This window comes from Jaculus jaculus, chromosome 15, assembly GCF_020740685.1.
Source record: "Jaculus jaculus isolate mJacJac1 chromosome 15, mJacJac1.mat.Y.cur, whole genome shotgun sequence".
Taxonomy (NCBI): Eukaryota; Metazoa; Chordata; class Mammalia; order Rodentia; family Dipodidae; genus Jaculus; species Jaculus jaculus.
Window position 1 is genome coordinate 25134715 of NC_059116.1, and position 15471 is coordinate 25150185.

The following is a 15471-nucleotide window of genomic DNA, read 5'->3' on the forward strand; positions in this document are numbered from 1 at the left end:
ATCTCCAGATGAGCCCTTTCCCCAGCCACAACATTAGTGCATCCACTCAACTTATACCCAGTGAGTGCCAACCATACCAGTACTCTGCAAGGGGTAAGAATACTGTCTGCACAGGATTTTTTTTTTTTTTTCAAGGTAAGGTTTCACTTTTAGCTCAGGCCTATCTGGATTTCACTATGTAGTCTCAAGGTGACCTCAAACTCATGGTGATCCTCCTACCTCTGCCTCCTGGGTGCTGGAATTAAAGGTGTGTGCCACCGCATCCAGCTAGGATTTTTTTTTTTTTTTTGAGGCAGGATCTCTCTCTCTCTCTGTGTAGACCACACTGACCTTGAACTAATGGAAATCCTCCTGCCTCAGCATCCCTCCTAAGTGCTGGGATTACAAGCATGGGACAATATACTCAGCCCAGAGCTGCTACTGATGTTAGTGATGTAAAAGTGAGTAAGATAAATATTGCTGGAGAGATGGCTTAGAATTCTAGGTGCTTGCCTGCAAAGTCTACGGACCCATGTTCAACTTTCCAGATCCAACATAAGTCAGACGCATGAAGGTGAGGCAAGCACAAGGTCACACATGCCCACCAGGTGGCACAAGCAACTGGAGTTTGATTGCAGTGCTGAGGCCCTGACATGCCAATTCTCTCTCTAATATAAAATAAATACTAAACAGAAAAAAAAAAAGATAAATAATACTCCTGCCCTCACAGAGCTTATGTGTGTACAGGAAGGCAGACCACAAACACATCAAAGTCCCTTAGGTTCCAAAGATTGTTGGATATTTGATACACACCGTAAAGAAAATTGCACAGCATAAGGTCTTCTGATAGGGAGGAATAAAATCATCTGAGCTGGGAACGGTCCTGGTATCATCGCTGTGGTGTTCTCCTGCCAAACATAAAGGGTCTCCTGACACAAAAACATCAGCTAAGGTCACTCTGTGGTTGTGATGAAGTTAGACAGTAAAACACCAGTCAGAGCACAGGCAAAACCAGACATGGTGGCTAAACACTTATCTTATGCTCACCTAACTACCCGGTTAGTTCTTCTCTTAATGTTCATAGCCATATATTAATGCTACTCTCACTTTTGGCTAGAGAAACTCTTTTCAGATAGTGGTGACCTCTGGGATGACTCAGCAGGCACCAATGTGCTAAGAAGTGGTGACAGCGGCATGTTCAGCGCTGAGACATCTCTATCACACCTTCCAAGGCCCATTGTGGAAGAGGTGGCGGGAAGAATGTAAGAGCCAAAGGATAGCACTCCTTACAATGCAATCTTCCAGACACAAAATGGCCTGGATATCCATGTCGTCCCAGTGCCTGGCACTACTTACCTACACAAGACCATCATAATAGGAGGAAAAGATGATGACACCAAAATAAAAGACTGATTGAGAGGGGGAGGGGATGATGGAGAGTAGAGTTCTAAAGGAAAAAGTGAAGGGGGGGGGGATTTACCATGGTTTATTGTCAATAATTATGGAAGTTGTCAATAATAACAATAAAAAACCCAGGGCTGGAGGGATGGCTTAGCAGTTAAGGCATTTGCCTGCAAACCCAAAGGACCCGGGTTTGATTCCCCAGGACCCCCGTTAGCCAGATGCACAAGTGGGCGCATCTGGAGTTTGTTTGCAGTGGCTAGAGGCCCTGCTGTGCCCATCTTCTCTCTCCCTTTCTCTGTCAAGTAAGTAAAAATTAAAGTTAAAAGCCTAAAACAAAACAAAAACCCAGACATAGTACAAACCACTCAAATGACACACATCTCCCAATTACACAAGTGAATTCTGCTCCTCTAACTTTCGCAATTTCAGGGCCACTGCGCTCCTCCCTCCTCGTAGGAAGACTTACCAAGACATACAATGATAATGGCTGAACCTAAGCCCAAACCCTCTACCAAGTCCCACGTGTAGCTTTCTTACTAAGACTTCTCATGCTTGGCCAGCATGTATGACCTTGCTGGCTGTCTTAGAACATCGATAAACTCAACTTGGATTACAGTGTATTCCTGCAGGTCACTGGTTAATAGCAGGGGGGATGCGCTGAGGTGGGTGAGGAAAGCCTTTGACTAGGAGGTATCCTTGTGCTGAGGACCTAAAGGGAAGGGGACGTTGGCGCCGCCTACTGGCACCTAGGAAATAAGGCTGAGACTTAATTAGAACCAGGGGACTCCAAGGAGTCACAGGAGCACCAAAATCAGCACTTTGCAAGATATTTATTAAAACAGCTCAGTGTACAAGGTTCATGAGGAGTTTATACAGATAGTGGCTTGTACAAAAACAAAGTAGCGACTTCCTTGTCTCAGAAGCAGGAGACAACTCGGCTAACTTGAGGCTAGAGATGAATGCCAGACCTTCCTAACAGCTGGAGTAGACCGCACAAGCACTGTTCCCAGCCTTCTGGAATCAGGCACAAGCGCCTTTCTTCTCAAAACATAGCATCAGCAGAATGACAGAGCGTTCTGTAAGCAGAATGCTTCTGCCGGGGGAAAAAACCACCTACGAGGGACAGCCATTTGAGATCTGGGCCAAGAATACTTCCTCCCACGGGAGAAGCAGGGAACTGTCGTGTTGCGGAGTAACTCTCCAGCCTCTGCTCCCCACAGGACTTGGCTTACAGATATGCACAGCCACGTCCAGCTGGGTAGCAGGTGCTGGGGAATCGGACTCGGATGGTCTCCAACCCTCTCAGGCTCTCGCGCCGGTGGCAAGCGGTTTTACCTGTTGAGCCGCCTCCTATTTTGTTGAGACCATTGTCTGGGGTGATGACAACCATGTATGTTGCTCATTTTGAACTTTCCATAGTCATCATACAAAACCATGTAATTCACCTTTAAAATTCAGTGACCTTTAGTAGAGTGTATTCACAACGTTGTACCGTGGAACTCCAGAACATTTTCATTACTAACCTGGCATGAAACCTGTTCCCATTAGCAATCATGCCCCATGCCCTCATGCCCAATCTTGTGCCCCCAACTCCTGGTAACCACAATCTACTTTCTGTCCTTAAGAGATGTGCCTGTTCTCCTATGTAGAATGATAATGTATGTGGTCGTTGTGGCTGGTTCTTTCACTCAACATGGTTTTAGGGTTCATCTGCTGTACCATGAATCAGTACACTATTTCCTCTCACTGTGGTAGTTTGGGTGGTCCCCAATATATTCAGGATTTTATTAAGGTTTGTCATTTAGATCTGCAGCCACCTGGCTGGAGGGGGTGTCACTGTGGGTGGATCCTAGGGTGCAACCCTTAGGTGTGGAGGTGGATCTGGAATTCGGGCTAGAGATGCAGAGTGCTTGAGTTCTGCCTGGAGTTGCTGAAGTGTGCTTGCTTGCACTGATGGTGGTGTCTCTCTGCTCGGGCCTGAGAAAAGAGGCCCAGCTTCTTCTGCCATTATGGAACTTCTACTGGATCTGTAAGCTTCAATAAATATCCCTTCTTCCATAGCTGTGCTTGGTTTAGAGGTCTGTCTCAGTGACCTGAAACTGTCTACTACAACCACATTTATAATTTATACTTTCTGCCTTTTGGCTACTATGAGTAACACTGATGTGACTTTTCTATGGAGACAAGTTAATCCACAATTCTACCCTTCTCAAAGTCCTTCTTTTTCATAGCTGGAAGGTATGTTACTGTGTTCATATACCACATTTTATATTAGCATTCTTTTTAAAAAAAAAATTATTTGAGAGTGACAGAGAGGAGAAGGCAGGCAGAGAGAGAGAGAGAGAGAGAGAGAGAGGGAGGGAGGGAGAGAGAGAGAGGAAAAAATGAGCATGCCAGGGCCTCCGGCCACTGCAGATGAACTCCAGACATGTGCGCCCCCTTGTGCATCTGGCTAATGTGGGTCCTGGGGAATTTAGCCTCAAACTGGGGTCCTCAGGCTTCACAGGCAAGCACTTAACTGCTAAGCCATCTCTCCAGCCGTTAAAATTTTTTTAAAATTTATGTTTAAGCAGAGAGATACAGGAGAGACACAGAAGACAGACAGAGAAAGAATGAGCATACCAAGGCCAATCACCATTGCAAATGAAACCCAAATGCATGTGCCACTCTGTGCATCTGGCTTTACGTGGGTACTGGGGAATTGAGCCCCAGGCTGTTAGGCTGTGCAGGTGCACGCCTTAACCACTCAGCCATCTCTCCATCCCACATTTTACATTTTATCTTTTCATCTGTTGATCAGCACTTGGGGTACTTTCAACTTTGGTTATTTGAATAATGCTATGACCATAGGCGCAAAGATCTTTCTGATACTTCTATTGGTTGTTAGAGTAGTTGACCAAAGAAGCATTAGTAGCTATCCCAATGAGTATGAAGGTGGATTTGCATTCCCTCCCTGATCAGAGGCGATAACAATGTGTTCATACTCTGGTTGGCCATTTGTACAGATTTTGAGACATGTTAAGGCCTTTGTCCATTCTCCCAACAGATTGCTTGTTTTGCTGTTGCCTTGTTGGACTTCTTTCCATATTTTAAATATTAACCCCTGATCAAATAAATCATCTGTGAATATTCTCTCATTCCACAGGTCTTTTTTTTTTTTAACCTGTGTGAATGGTATTCTTTGATACACAGAATTTTTTTATGTAGTCCATTTAGATGTGTTTTTACTTTTCTTACCTGTATTCTGATTTAATAGGTCCTATTACTTCCTAAAGCAGTTTTTTTAAACTGTAATCAAATAGACAAAAACACAAAAATGAGAAAACACTGTGTTTTTAGAAAGTTTCCCCACAAAGTCACCACCGCTTTCTATTTTATCCACATTATGGTCTCATTTTTTCTTGAAACCGTATACTATTTCTTCTCTACGAACTTGAGCATCTAGTTCCAAATTCTCATTCATTTTTATCTCCTCATCCCTCCCCCACCTCTCACATCCAGGAGCCTCATGCATGCTGAGCAGATGCTCTACCATAACCCCCTAGCCTTAGGTCAAACCTACAGGGCATTTTTCTGCCGTCATTCTGTCAAACTAGTCAGTCCGACCAGCATTTCTTAATGATATCTCATGCTACATTCAATCTCAACCGCTCTACTTTAACCTTGCTGCCCGCTGTACTGCTCTATAGATGTGTCTCTCACTTAAAGGAGGGAAGTCTCCTCGTCCATACCCTGTATCCCAGCAGCTCAGTGGCATTCTTGCTTCCTTTCTTCTGCTGCTGGGTTTTCACCTCACTGTCCTATTTGGGATGCCAAGAACCCTCTACTTTGATTTGGGATCACTCCATGAAGGTTATTAGGTCATTTCTTCTTCTCAGAGATGTTTCATGGGTTCTATTCTCAGGGAACGTTTTTCTTTTTTTCCTTTTTTCCCCTGCTGTCCTTTGCTCAAGTTAATGTATATGGATTGTGTCAAAACGTAAGCATTACATCCAGGCTCACAGCATTCAGCAGACAGTGATTCCAGAAGCTGTCAGGTGAATGAGGCAGAGCAACATCACTGAAGGAACCCAGGAATACAAGTGGAAAGAGGAAATGGTTCGCAACTAGGACCCAGGGCAGACTTGACTGGCACCCTCATCTACCCAAATGCCATCTTCACGCTCCTCTTCCTCCTTTGCTATTCATATTCAACTACAAGGTCCTTTCCATTTTGCCATCTAAATACACCAACATCTACTCACTTCCTCCACTTCCACTATCAATAGCTCAGTTCAGGACTGGTGGCAGAGCACATGTTTAGCATGTTCAAGGCCCAGGATTCAATAGCCAGTGCAACTATAAACACATGGGTATGCTATCTCCCTGGCCTGAGTTTTAATTTAAACATGGTTATTGTGGGCTGGAGACATGGCTTGGCAGTTAAGGCACTTGCCTGTGAAACCTAAGGACCCAGGTTTGATTTCCCAGTACTCACATAAAGCCAGATGCACAAGGTGGCACATGTGTCTGGAGTTTGTTTTCAGTGGCTAGAGGCCATGGCGTGCCCATTCTCTCTTTCAAATAATAAATAAAATGTTAAAGGAAGAAAATTTTTATGGTCCAAATTGAAGCAGTCATAAGATGTAACAATGAAACAATGATTGAAGACAGGGGAAAGGGGCCAGGTGTAGACTGTGGTGGCGCACTTGCCTAGTATACACAAGGTCCTGGATATGATCCCTAGAACTGCAAGAAGAAAAAAGGGAGGATGAATTAGATCTTATTAAAATTAACAACCTTAATTTTCAAAAGACTCTGCAGAGAATGAATAGTTAAGCTACATACATGGAGAACACATTTGCAAATTATTTATCATCTACCAAAGGACTTGAACCTACTAGATGTGTACAAATTTTGAAAATGTTCCAGACAGCTTTATGTTATTGCTTCTCTGAGAAAAGCCAAGTTACGGATACATAGGACCTGCATTCTATTTTGATAACTTCTTGTGGATATTGGGCGCTTTATTTACCAGACTGCCTACCTTTCCATGTCTTTGGCTATAATTCTAAGCATACTATCATGCAGTACAATAGTAATGAGGATAAAACCCATAATACTTTTTGAAAGAACAATCTGACTAATCTATAGGGAGCTATTAAAATTACTGTAATATTTCTATAACTATTATTAAGGTTATAAACCTTTAAGGAATGAATTCTATCTCTAGTTTTTCCTAAGGAAATAATCAGATACATATAAAAATCTACATACAATGAAGTAATTTTCACATTTGTTCATAATAGTGAAGAACTGGGGAAAATACCAGAAATAAAGGATCAGTTAGTATATTATGATATACCCAGAAAATAAGAAATTAGGCCAGGTGTGGTGGTGCATGCCTTAAATCCCAGCACTTGGGAGGCAGAGGTAAGAGATCACTGTGAGTTTGAGGCCACCCTGAGGCTACATAGTGAATTCCAAGTCAGTCTGGGTTAGTGAGACCCTACCTCAAAAAAACAACAAAAAAAGAAAAAAGAAATTAGGCCATAGAAGAATATTTATTGGCATGAGAAAATGTTAACAATATACATCTATATGAAATGTATTGGATACAAAACAATATTCACAGTTTAATACCATTTTGTGGAAAGAAAAATAGACATATATATAAAATCATGCATAAGAAAAAATAATAAATGTATACACCCAATGCTTATAGTTATTTCTATAGTGGAATTGGAGATGACTGCACCATGAATTTCACCTGTCTTGTAATAGTGTCAGCTTCATCTGCTCTTCCTTGGTTGTAATGTTTGATATAATTTTCTTCAAATAGGCTTTTTCATGATACCCACCTCCAAAGCATTCCTTTGATGCAGCTACTGCGATTCCCATTTAAAAAAGTAGATGCTACTTTTGTCTATATACTGGCACATGTTGAATATTTTTTAATCGTTCATTTTTGTGTAAGTGACGTGTGTATGATGTGTGTTGTTTGTGAATCTGGGCACATATGCAGAGGTCAGAGGACAACCCTGGGTGCTGGTGCTCACCTTCCACCTTGTTGGAGGCAGGGGCTCTGACTCCCCACTGCAAACACCAGGCTACCTGGCCCACGAGCTTCTGAGGATTTTCCTGGCTCTGCTTCCAAACCCGCTGTAGTAACTGACATTCCTGCTGTGTCTGGCTTCTCAGCATTCCGCGGAGCCGGGCTCAGGCCCTCACACTTGCACAGCAAGTGCTTCTACCCATTAAGCCATCTCCTCAGCCCTGGAGAAAAATTTTAACTAAGATAAAATATTCAACAACACAAATCTGGTTATAAGAAATTATTATCTAGAGAATCAGACAGTCCTCTATATAGAGTTTTTTCTCTATATTACACAGAGAAAAGCATGCTGTCATTATTAAGTTGGCATTAAAGGTATAGGTATAATGTAAAGTAACTTACAATTTAGAGATGAAGAATTTTGGATCTCTCCTCTTATCATTTAAACGAATTTCAGTATAGGAGATTAGAGATTTTATTCCATGTTTTTAAGTGAGGAACATGAGATCATAGATGTAAAAAGTGTTTTATCTTCTGTAAAGACTCAAAGAAATAAAATACTGGATAAAACACCAAGAAAGAAATTCAAATAATTAAATTTAGTGTGACAGAAAAACTAACTTCTTTCTCCTGCAGTATCAAATTCTTAAGTGTTTGCTATCACCTGTCACAGATTTGAAATGTCAAACTGCTAAGTTACTTTGATAAATGGCTGCTAACTTCTTCATTATCTCAATAGTTAATACATAGGATATACTTAACATTTCATGGAAACAAAGGTAAGTGCTGCAAGTATATAGGTCATCCTATAATTCTTTTTTTTTTTTTAATTTTTTGAGGTAGGGTCTCACTCTAGCCCAGGCTGACCTGGAATTCACTATGGAGTCTCAGGGTGGCCTCGAACTCATGGCAATCCTCCTACCTCTGCCTCCCGAGTGCTGGGATTAAAGGCGTGCGCCACCACGCCCAGCTTTATCCTATAATTCTTGATACCTTACAATATTAAATAATGTTGAAAAATAAGATTTCATGTCTCAGAATCCATCTTAGCATAAAGCCATTTACTAGATTCTTATTAAAAATACCAAGCAAGGACGTGGATCTTTCAAGGTAGAAAATTTAAGAGTAAAACACCTGCCCAGCCTCAGACTATTACAGTGCCATCACAAAGCTGTCTCTCACTTTGTGTTCCCTCCCTTGGAAAGGAAATCGCACTCTACGATCAGTTAACCCATTCAGTGATTACTGTCCTCACACCTGAAAGGAACAGTGCACAAGTTATTCTATGTCAAAGGTAAAATTATGTTTTAGAGCCTCCAGTTAACTTGGAGATGAAACAGAGACTGACAAAAATGAAGAGCTGCTAAAAATATGGGGGAAGGGCTTCTTTGTTCCTGTGATCAAAAGATTTGCTTCTTCTCTCCACAAAAATCATGGAACTAAAATGGGAAGTGTGCATCAAGTTCACAGCAATTCATACCCCAAACCAGTGGCACTCTGCCGCCTCTACCCCAGTGATCTAAATGTCCCATTGACTACCACATACCTTACAACAGTTCTAATCCCCCAGTGAAGAACATGTAAAGGGACATTGTTGAGAGACACCAGAATATTACACTAACAAATTTCAGGAGTGGAGGCCTACAAATATTCCATGTTCATTATTTTACATTAAAATGACTAAGCAAGGAAAGGCAAAAATTAGAAAATCACTTTTTGAAATTTCACAATCACTAATTTGTGACAGACACTGAGGCACCACACTGAGGCTAACAAATATGTTAGGTGGATTATCGCCCTGGCACAGAACCACACATGGACACGCTGCACTTTCCTATGATCTACTACTCAGGAACGAGCGTTATCTAATGGAACTTGACATATGAAAGAGCTGAAATGACAAGGAAAAACTCTCTAAGATCCACCTTCAATGAGCTCCTACTCCAATAAGCTGCAAAGAGCAGGAAAAGGCAACACTCATTTAACAGTATGAGAATGTCTATAACAAGAAACCAGGCATTAATATTCCTCTGGAGACATTTCTTCCACACCCAACAAAGGCACTTGACATGAACTGCAATGGACAGTTAATTCAGGTACTGCCCTGGGCAACTGTTACCTTCCTAAAATTAGATGAAGTGGTGATTAAGCTCAAATTAGTTCTTACAAATAAGCCAGAAACACATATGAATATATCGCAAATTCTCTACTGCTGGCAGATGATAGAACCAAAGAGGAAAAGATAATGCTGGTGTCCACAATAAATTGGCTGGTTGAGCAGTCAAGGATACTGTCTTCTGTATATTCCGTGATGACTATGGAATATGTACATAATTACGGGCAAATTAACCCTTTACATCATTTCAAGTATTAATGGTCATTCCTCTTCTTGTCTTTTTTTACTTTTTTGTTCTTTCCCAAACTCTTAGATGATTCTTCCTGAAAAAGACACAAGTGAATGCAGTATGTCTGCAATCTATGCAGCTAGAACCTGACATGAGACCACAGTCTATCTGTAGTGGCAAGGCTAGAGCTATTTCGACAGGCAGCATCCGGATGTCTTATGGGTACTTTCCTTTCCACTCTGTTACAGTATTTCAAAATCAAGGTTAGCCAAGAAAGCATTTTATCTAAAAGATTTATTATATATTTAATATATATTACTTATTTAATATATATTACTTATCTATTTCTACTTAAGGCTGTAAAATTTAAGAGATATGAACACACTTAAACAGGAAGCAAAATAAACACAAAGTACAGAGAAACTGAAGGCATGCCAGGGAAAGGATACATGCTCTAACAGTACCAAAAAATATGAGGCTCCTATAAATGCTTAAGGAACATCTATTTAGCATGATACTAGCCTCAATCTTTCTAGGCATAGCTGTTTCTATAATGTTTATTTCCCAATACAAACTCTTTTTTTCAAAGTATTATTTTAAAAATATTTTATTTATTTACTTATTTGAGAGATGGGGGGAAAGAGAGAGAGAGAATGGGCATATCAGGGCCTCCTGCAACTGTAAATGAACTCCAGATGAATGTGTCACCTAGTGCATCTGGCTTGTGTGGATCCTGGGGAATCAAACCATGGTCCTTTGGCTTTGCAGGCAAGCACCTTAACGATTAAGCCATTTCTCCAGCCCCAAAACAAACTCTTTTTAAATTTATGAAATCATATTGTCCATTCATTCTGACTAAGGCCTATTTCTCCAGCTTCCTAGTTCGGCCGTTTTAGTAATCTAATACCTACATTCTCATTTACTCTTAATTTTTTTTTAAATAATTTCACAGGCAATAATTAAGAAGAAAACCCTCTAAATATAGTATTAGTAGCTACTTACAGGTGAACTTGTGTAACTCTTCTCCACAAGTATATTTCTGGCACAGTTGTTGATATGTTTAAAGCGATCTGGTCCTAGCAGAATCCCTCCGTACCAGCGTGACACTACCACCATGACATTCCGCACATTCAGAATCTGTGATTTTCAGATGTATAATTAAGACGTATAGCTAGACACATGCAAACACGATTTTTTTGTTTTTTTGAGGTAGGGTCTCACTCTAGCTCAGGCTGACCTGGAATTCACTATGTAGTCTCAGGGTGGCCTCAAACTCACAGTGATCCTCCTACCTCTGCCTCCCGAGTGCTGGGATTAAAGGTGTGTGCCACCACGCCCAGCTTGCAAACATGATTTTTAAACAATGAAATGACCCTTGCGTGAAACTGCACATAAAACCTTCCACTAGTTTTAATGTAGAATCCTGTGAGCACGCACTAAGTAAGATTACTTACAGTGCAGGGCTGAGACGTTAAAACAGAAGGGAATTTAGAAAATCAACACTTGTGTCCCAGTGGCCTCAAATCCTAAACTCTGGGACCACCTGGCAAAGAGAAGGGAGGGCTATACAGTTCTTGGTGACTTCAACCAAAATAATTCAGGCAGACAGCCTTTTATTAGTGAGCCAAATAATAAAAATCTGTTTCTGAACAAACTGTGAAGAGATAAGGGCCTTTAGGAGTACTCTCTGGTGTATGTCAATAAGACAAACCCATCAATGTGATGTCTGTCAATGTTACCTTTAAGGGGAAGCTCAGCAGGAGACAGGAAACAAAGGGCTCATACTCAAGAGTAAGGCCCAAGTGGGAAACAGGCAAACATACGAGTACAGAAGAAGCCGCAGTAACTACCCAAGGAAGAAAGAGTCCAGGCTTAAAGTTAACGTACAACCCAAGAGCACCAGACAGATGAGGAAAATTCAGTAGCATGAGAGAGAAAGGACAAACTAATGAACCCAGAAAAACTTAAAGCTGAGAACAACTGAATGAAGAAACTCTAGTTAATATATGTAGAGAATGTCTGGGTATGGTGGCGCACGCCTTTAATCCCAGCACTTGGGAGGCAGAGGTAGGTGGATCACCGAGAGTTCGAGGCCACCCTGAGACTACATAGTGAGTTCTAGGTCAGCCTGGACTAGAGTGAGACCCTACCTTGAAAAACCAAAAAAAAAAAATATATATATATATATATATATACACATACATACACACATACACACACACACACACACACACACACACACACATACATATATATGTACAGGAACTTAAGAAGCAGTTATATCCATACAACCAGAACAAGATTCTATGAAAATGTGAAAGAACTAAAAATTAAACAGTCTTGCTAATGAATAAACAAAACAAACAAATAAATAAGACAGACCCAAAAATGCTTCCAAACATAAAGACAACAAAAAGGACAATTTATGAAACATTCTAGATCTATCCAAAATTTTCAATAAATAATTAACAGCAGTTCCACACAGACAGCAGATATGAGAGAGAGAGAAAGAGAGAGAGAGAGGGAGGGAGAGAGGGAGGGAGGAGGGGAAGAAACTGTCAAACAAAACAAAACACAAAGAGAACTTTTTCCAAAGTTGAAGTGAATCTTCTATTATCTATCTTGAAAGCAGGGAACTTATTAACCACTTGTTTTCTTTCCTATTACTCAGTGTTTAAAATTTTCCCCCAACCAATGTTTAAAACCAAATGTTTCTCATGTTATCCTTTAAAACCAAATACATGTTATATTATTCACTTAAGTGAATTATCTAAATGGAACTCTGATTTGTTGAGAAATTTTATGGCTTTTAAGAACAAGACTGTTTAACTTACACTTACCTCCATGAGATGGAGAAGACGCCCACCAGCTGCTGTTTCCCCATCATCCTCACAGTCCTGCAAGAAGGTGTGTTTATCCTCACAATATATTCTAGAAATGTAGACAACACAGTTACACTTTGAAGCCTCAAAATACAACATGTGCATATAAGTTACTTCTCAATACTTTTTGTGATATGATTCTTTCTAAACTAGCCTATTTGTTTTAAAAATCCCTGAACTCTACATGATTTATTTTTCACGGGTGGTTTACTATCCAGCTGGTTTTTCGTTTTTTTTCCTGCGTAAGGCATCTAGGAATCAAAGATTTCTCCTTTACATCAGAAATGTTACTTTTATGGGACAGTGACCCTCTAGAGCGTTTCTCTTGCGTCTGTAACCTTAAAGCAGTGCAGAGATGAAGAGCAGTCGGGGCAACCAAGCACTGAAAGTACACTGCACAGAAGCGCATCCAGAGAGGCACTGTGAAATGATACAGAGGAAGTGGGGGCCATGCTCCTGCCTTCAATGAGCCCAACGTCCAGGGAAGAAAATGAAAGATGAAAGGCACATAAAGAAGATGAAGAATTCATATTCGTCCTCTCATCGTATTCCAGCCATCAAGCTTTCCTCTACTGTCTCCATGCTGAGAATAAAAAAGACTCTTAAAAATTTCTTCTTGAATACTTGAATATTGGGGATGTTTATCTGTGGGATATTTATCCATTTAAGTTATCTAGAAAGGTATTCAGAATACTGTGGGCGATACTAAGACACAATAAGTTTGGCAAATTAGTACTGGAGATTTTCTTAAGAACACTATATACCTCAGTGAAAGCATGCCATCTAGAAGATTACTTAGGCCATACAATGGTATTATACAGAGTTGGGCAAACATAGTAACATACTCCCCTATGGCCATAGAAAGCTAGACATTTTATGAAATTAAAAATCTATAAATTCTTAAGCTGGGTGTGGTGGCACACGCCTTTAATCCCAGCACTTGGGAGGCAGAGGTAGGAGGATTGCTGTGAGTTCGAGGCCACCCTGAGACTCCACAGTGAATTCCAGGTCAGCCTGGGCTAGAGCGAGACCCTACCTTGAAAAACCAAAAAAAAAAAAAAAAAAAAAAAACCCCAAAAATCTATAAATTCTCATCTATGTGATTAAGCCAACTTATATTCATTAATTAGCTTACCCATCTTTTATTCAGTAATCAGTAGCTGAATGTCTACTGTGTGGCATCGCTACTACTCTTCAGACTTGACCTCATTTAAGGACAAGTATGTTAGTACTATTAAACAAAAGTTAATGTGACAACTTTGAGGCTACAAAGAGCCAGGGGTTGGTTTAGATTAGGCTTATAATTATAATCTAATATCATAAGTTTATGGGACAAAGGAAGAAAATTTGACTACATAAATCAGTACTGTTAATTATGGGGACAATGAACCCATGGAAATCACTGACCCTTTCCTCACATGCCAGGAAAGTGATGCAGCATCCAACGGCTGTGTATGCAGTAGGCTGACGAGCGCCCTGTAACTGCAAAGTGGGAACATGCCCAGGATCAAGCGGTAACCTTAAAGGGACTCTAAGCAACCAGAATACACAATTCAAAGTCTGCAGACCAAATAAAGGTCACTGATTTTACTCCCAGTGGGTCCCTCCAAGCCTCACTTCCCCTCACTTCTTTGACTAGCTCAGTTTTTTCATTTCCTTCTTTTAAAAATTATTTATTAATGTGCAATTGTGTGTATACACCAGGGTTTCTTGCCACTCCAAACGAATGCCTATGCAGCTTTATATGGGAGGCTGAAGAACTGAACTCAGGCCAGCGGGCTTTGTAAGCAAGCACCTTTAGCCCCCAAGCCATGCTTTCATTTCTAAACCTCGACGACAGAGGAAGGCTGTGGGGGAGAAGCTACTACTTGCAATCATGCTGACATCAGCTCTAAGAAGCAACAGCTGACCAGTTATTAATATGGAGGAAGAAAGAGAGGCAGTAAAAGCCACTCAGAAGAACCTTATTGAAACCCAGAAACCTGGGCCCTACAATAAGGTAACAGCATGCCATTCAGCATTCCTTCTTGTAACTTAGGGTAAATATTATGTACAAAGCTGCGGAATGTGTGTCAGAGCCACATAGAACAAACAAGTAAATGAAACTGACTTATAACATTCCAGTTCTATCATGTAGTCACTATAGGATCTTGAAAAGGAAAACCTTTTGACATGGAGGAATTGCTGAAATAATCAGAATTCACTTATGCAAGCTGCTGACACAAAGCAGATGCTCAGTAAAATGGAATCAATGAATGACGACTACCGCTATTTTTAAAACTGTTGTGCAAGTGTGTACTATGCATGCATGAGCAAGCCAAAAGCTGACATAGGATGTTTTCCTCAACCACTCTTTCAAATTATTTTTTGAGACAAGGTCTCTCACTGAACCCTGGACTCACTGATTCAACTAGACTAGCTATCAATAAGTCCTGGAGATCCTTGTACCTCCACCTTCCAAGCATGAGGACTGCAGAGGTACACTACCACACTTGGCTTTTTATGTGGGCACTGGGGATCCAAACTCAAGTCTTCATGCTCACACAGAGAACACTTTACCAACGGAGTCACTTCCCCAGCCCCACTGTTGATATTTTCACAATATATTCTAGCCACTGAGAACACATATACACCTTCATTTTCATACTCATGGCCCTAATTCATTAAGAGTACAATGTAGGGCATGTTAGCACATGCCTGTAATCATGGCATTTGAGAGTCAGAGGCAGGAAAATCAGGAGATCAAGGCCAATTTTGACTATACAGCAAGTCTGAAGCTGGCCTGGGCTACAAGAGACCAGTCCTATCTCAAACCAACAATGGTAAC

General features: G+C 40.8%; 1 protein-coding gene across 1 annotated transcript in view; it reads right to left on the reverse strand.

The window, feature by feature from the left end:
• Nucleotides 1-6907: 6907 nt before the first annotated feature.
• Impact (impact RWD domain protein) overlaps nt 6908-15471 on the reverse strand; it is a 35927-nt gene continuing 27363 nt past the window's right edge. Inside the window, exons 9-11 of the mRNA XM_004654839.2 lie at nt 12603-12693; nt 10765-10899; nt 6908-9856 (exon numbers count right to left, since the gene is read on the reverse strand). Coding sequence (XP_004654896.1) covers nt 9788-9856; nt 10765-10899; nt 12603-12693 — 295 coding nt within the window. The 3' untranslated portion in view covers nt 6908-9787. The remainder of the gene's footprint in view (nt 9857-10764; nt 10900-12602; nt 12694-15471) is intronic.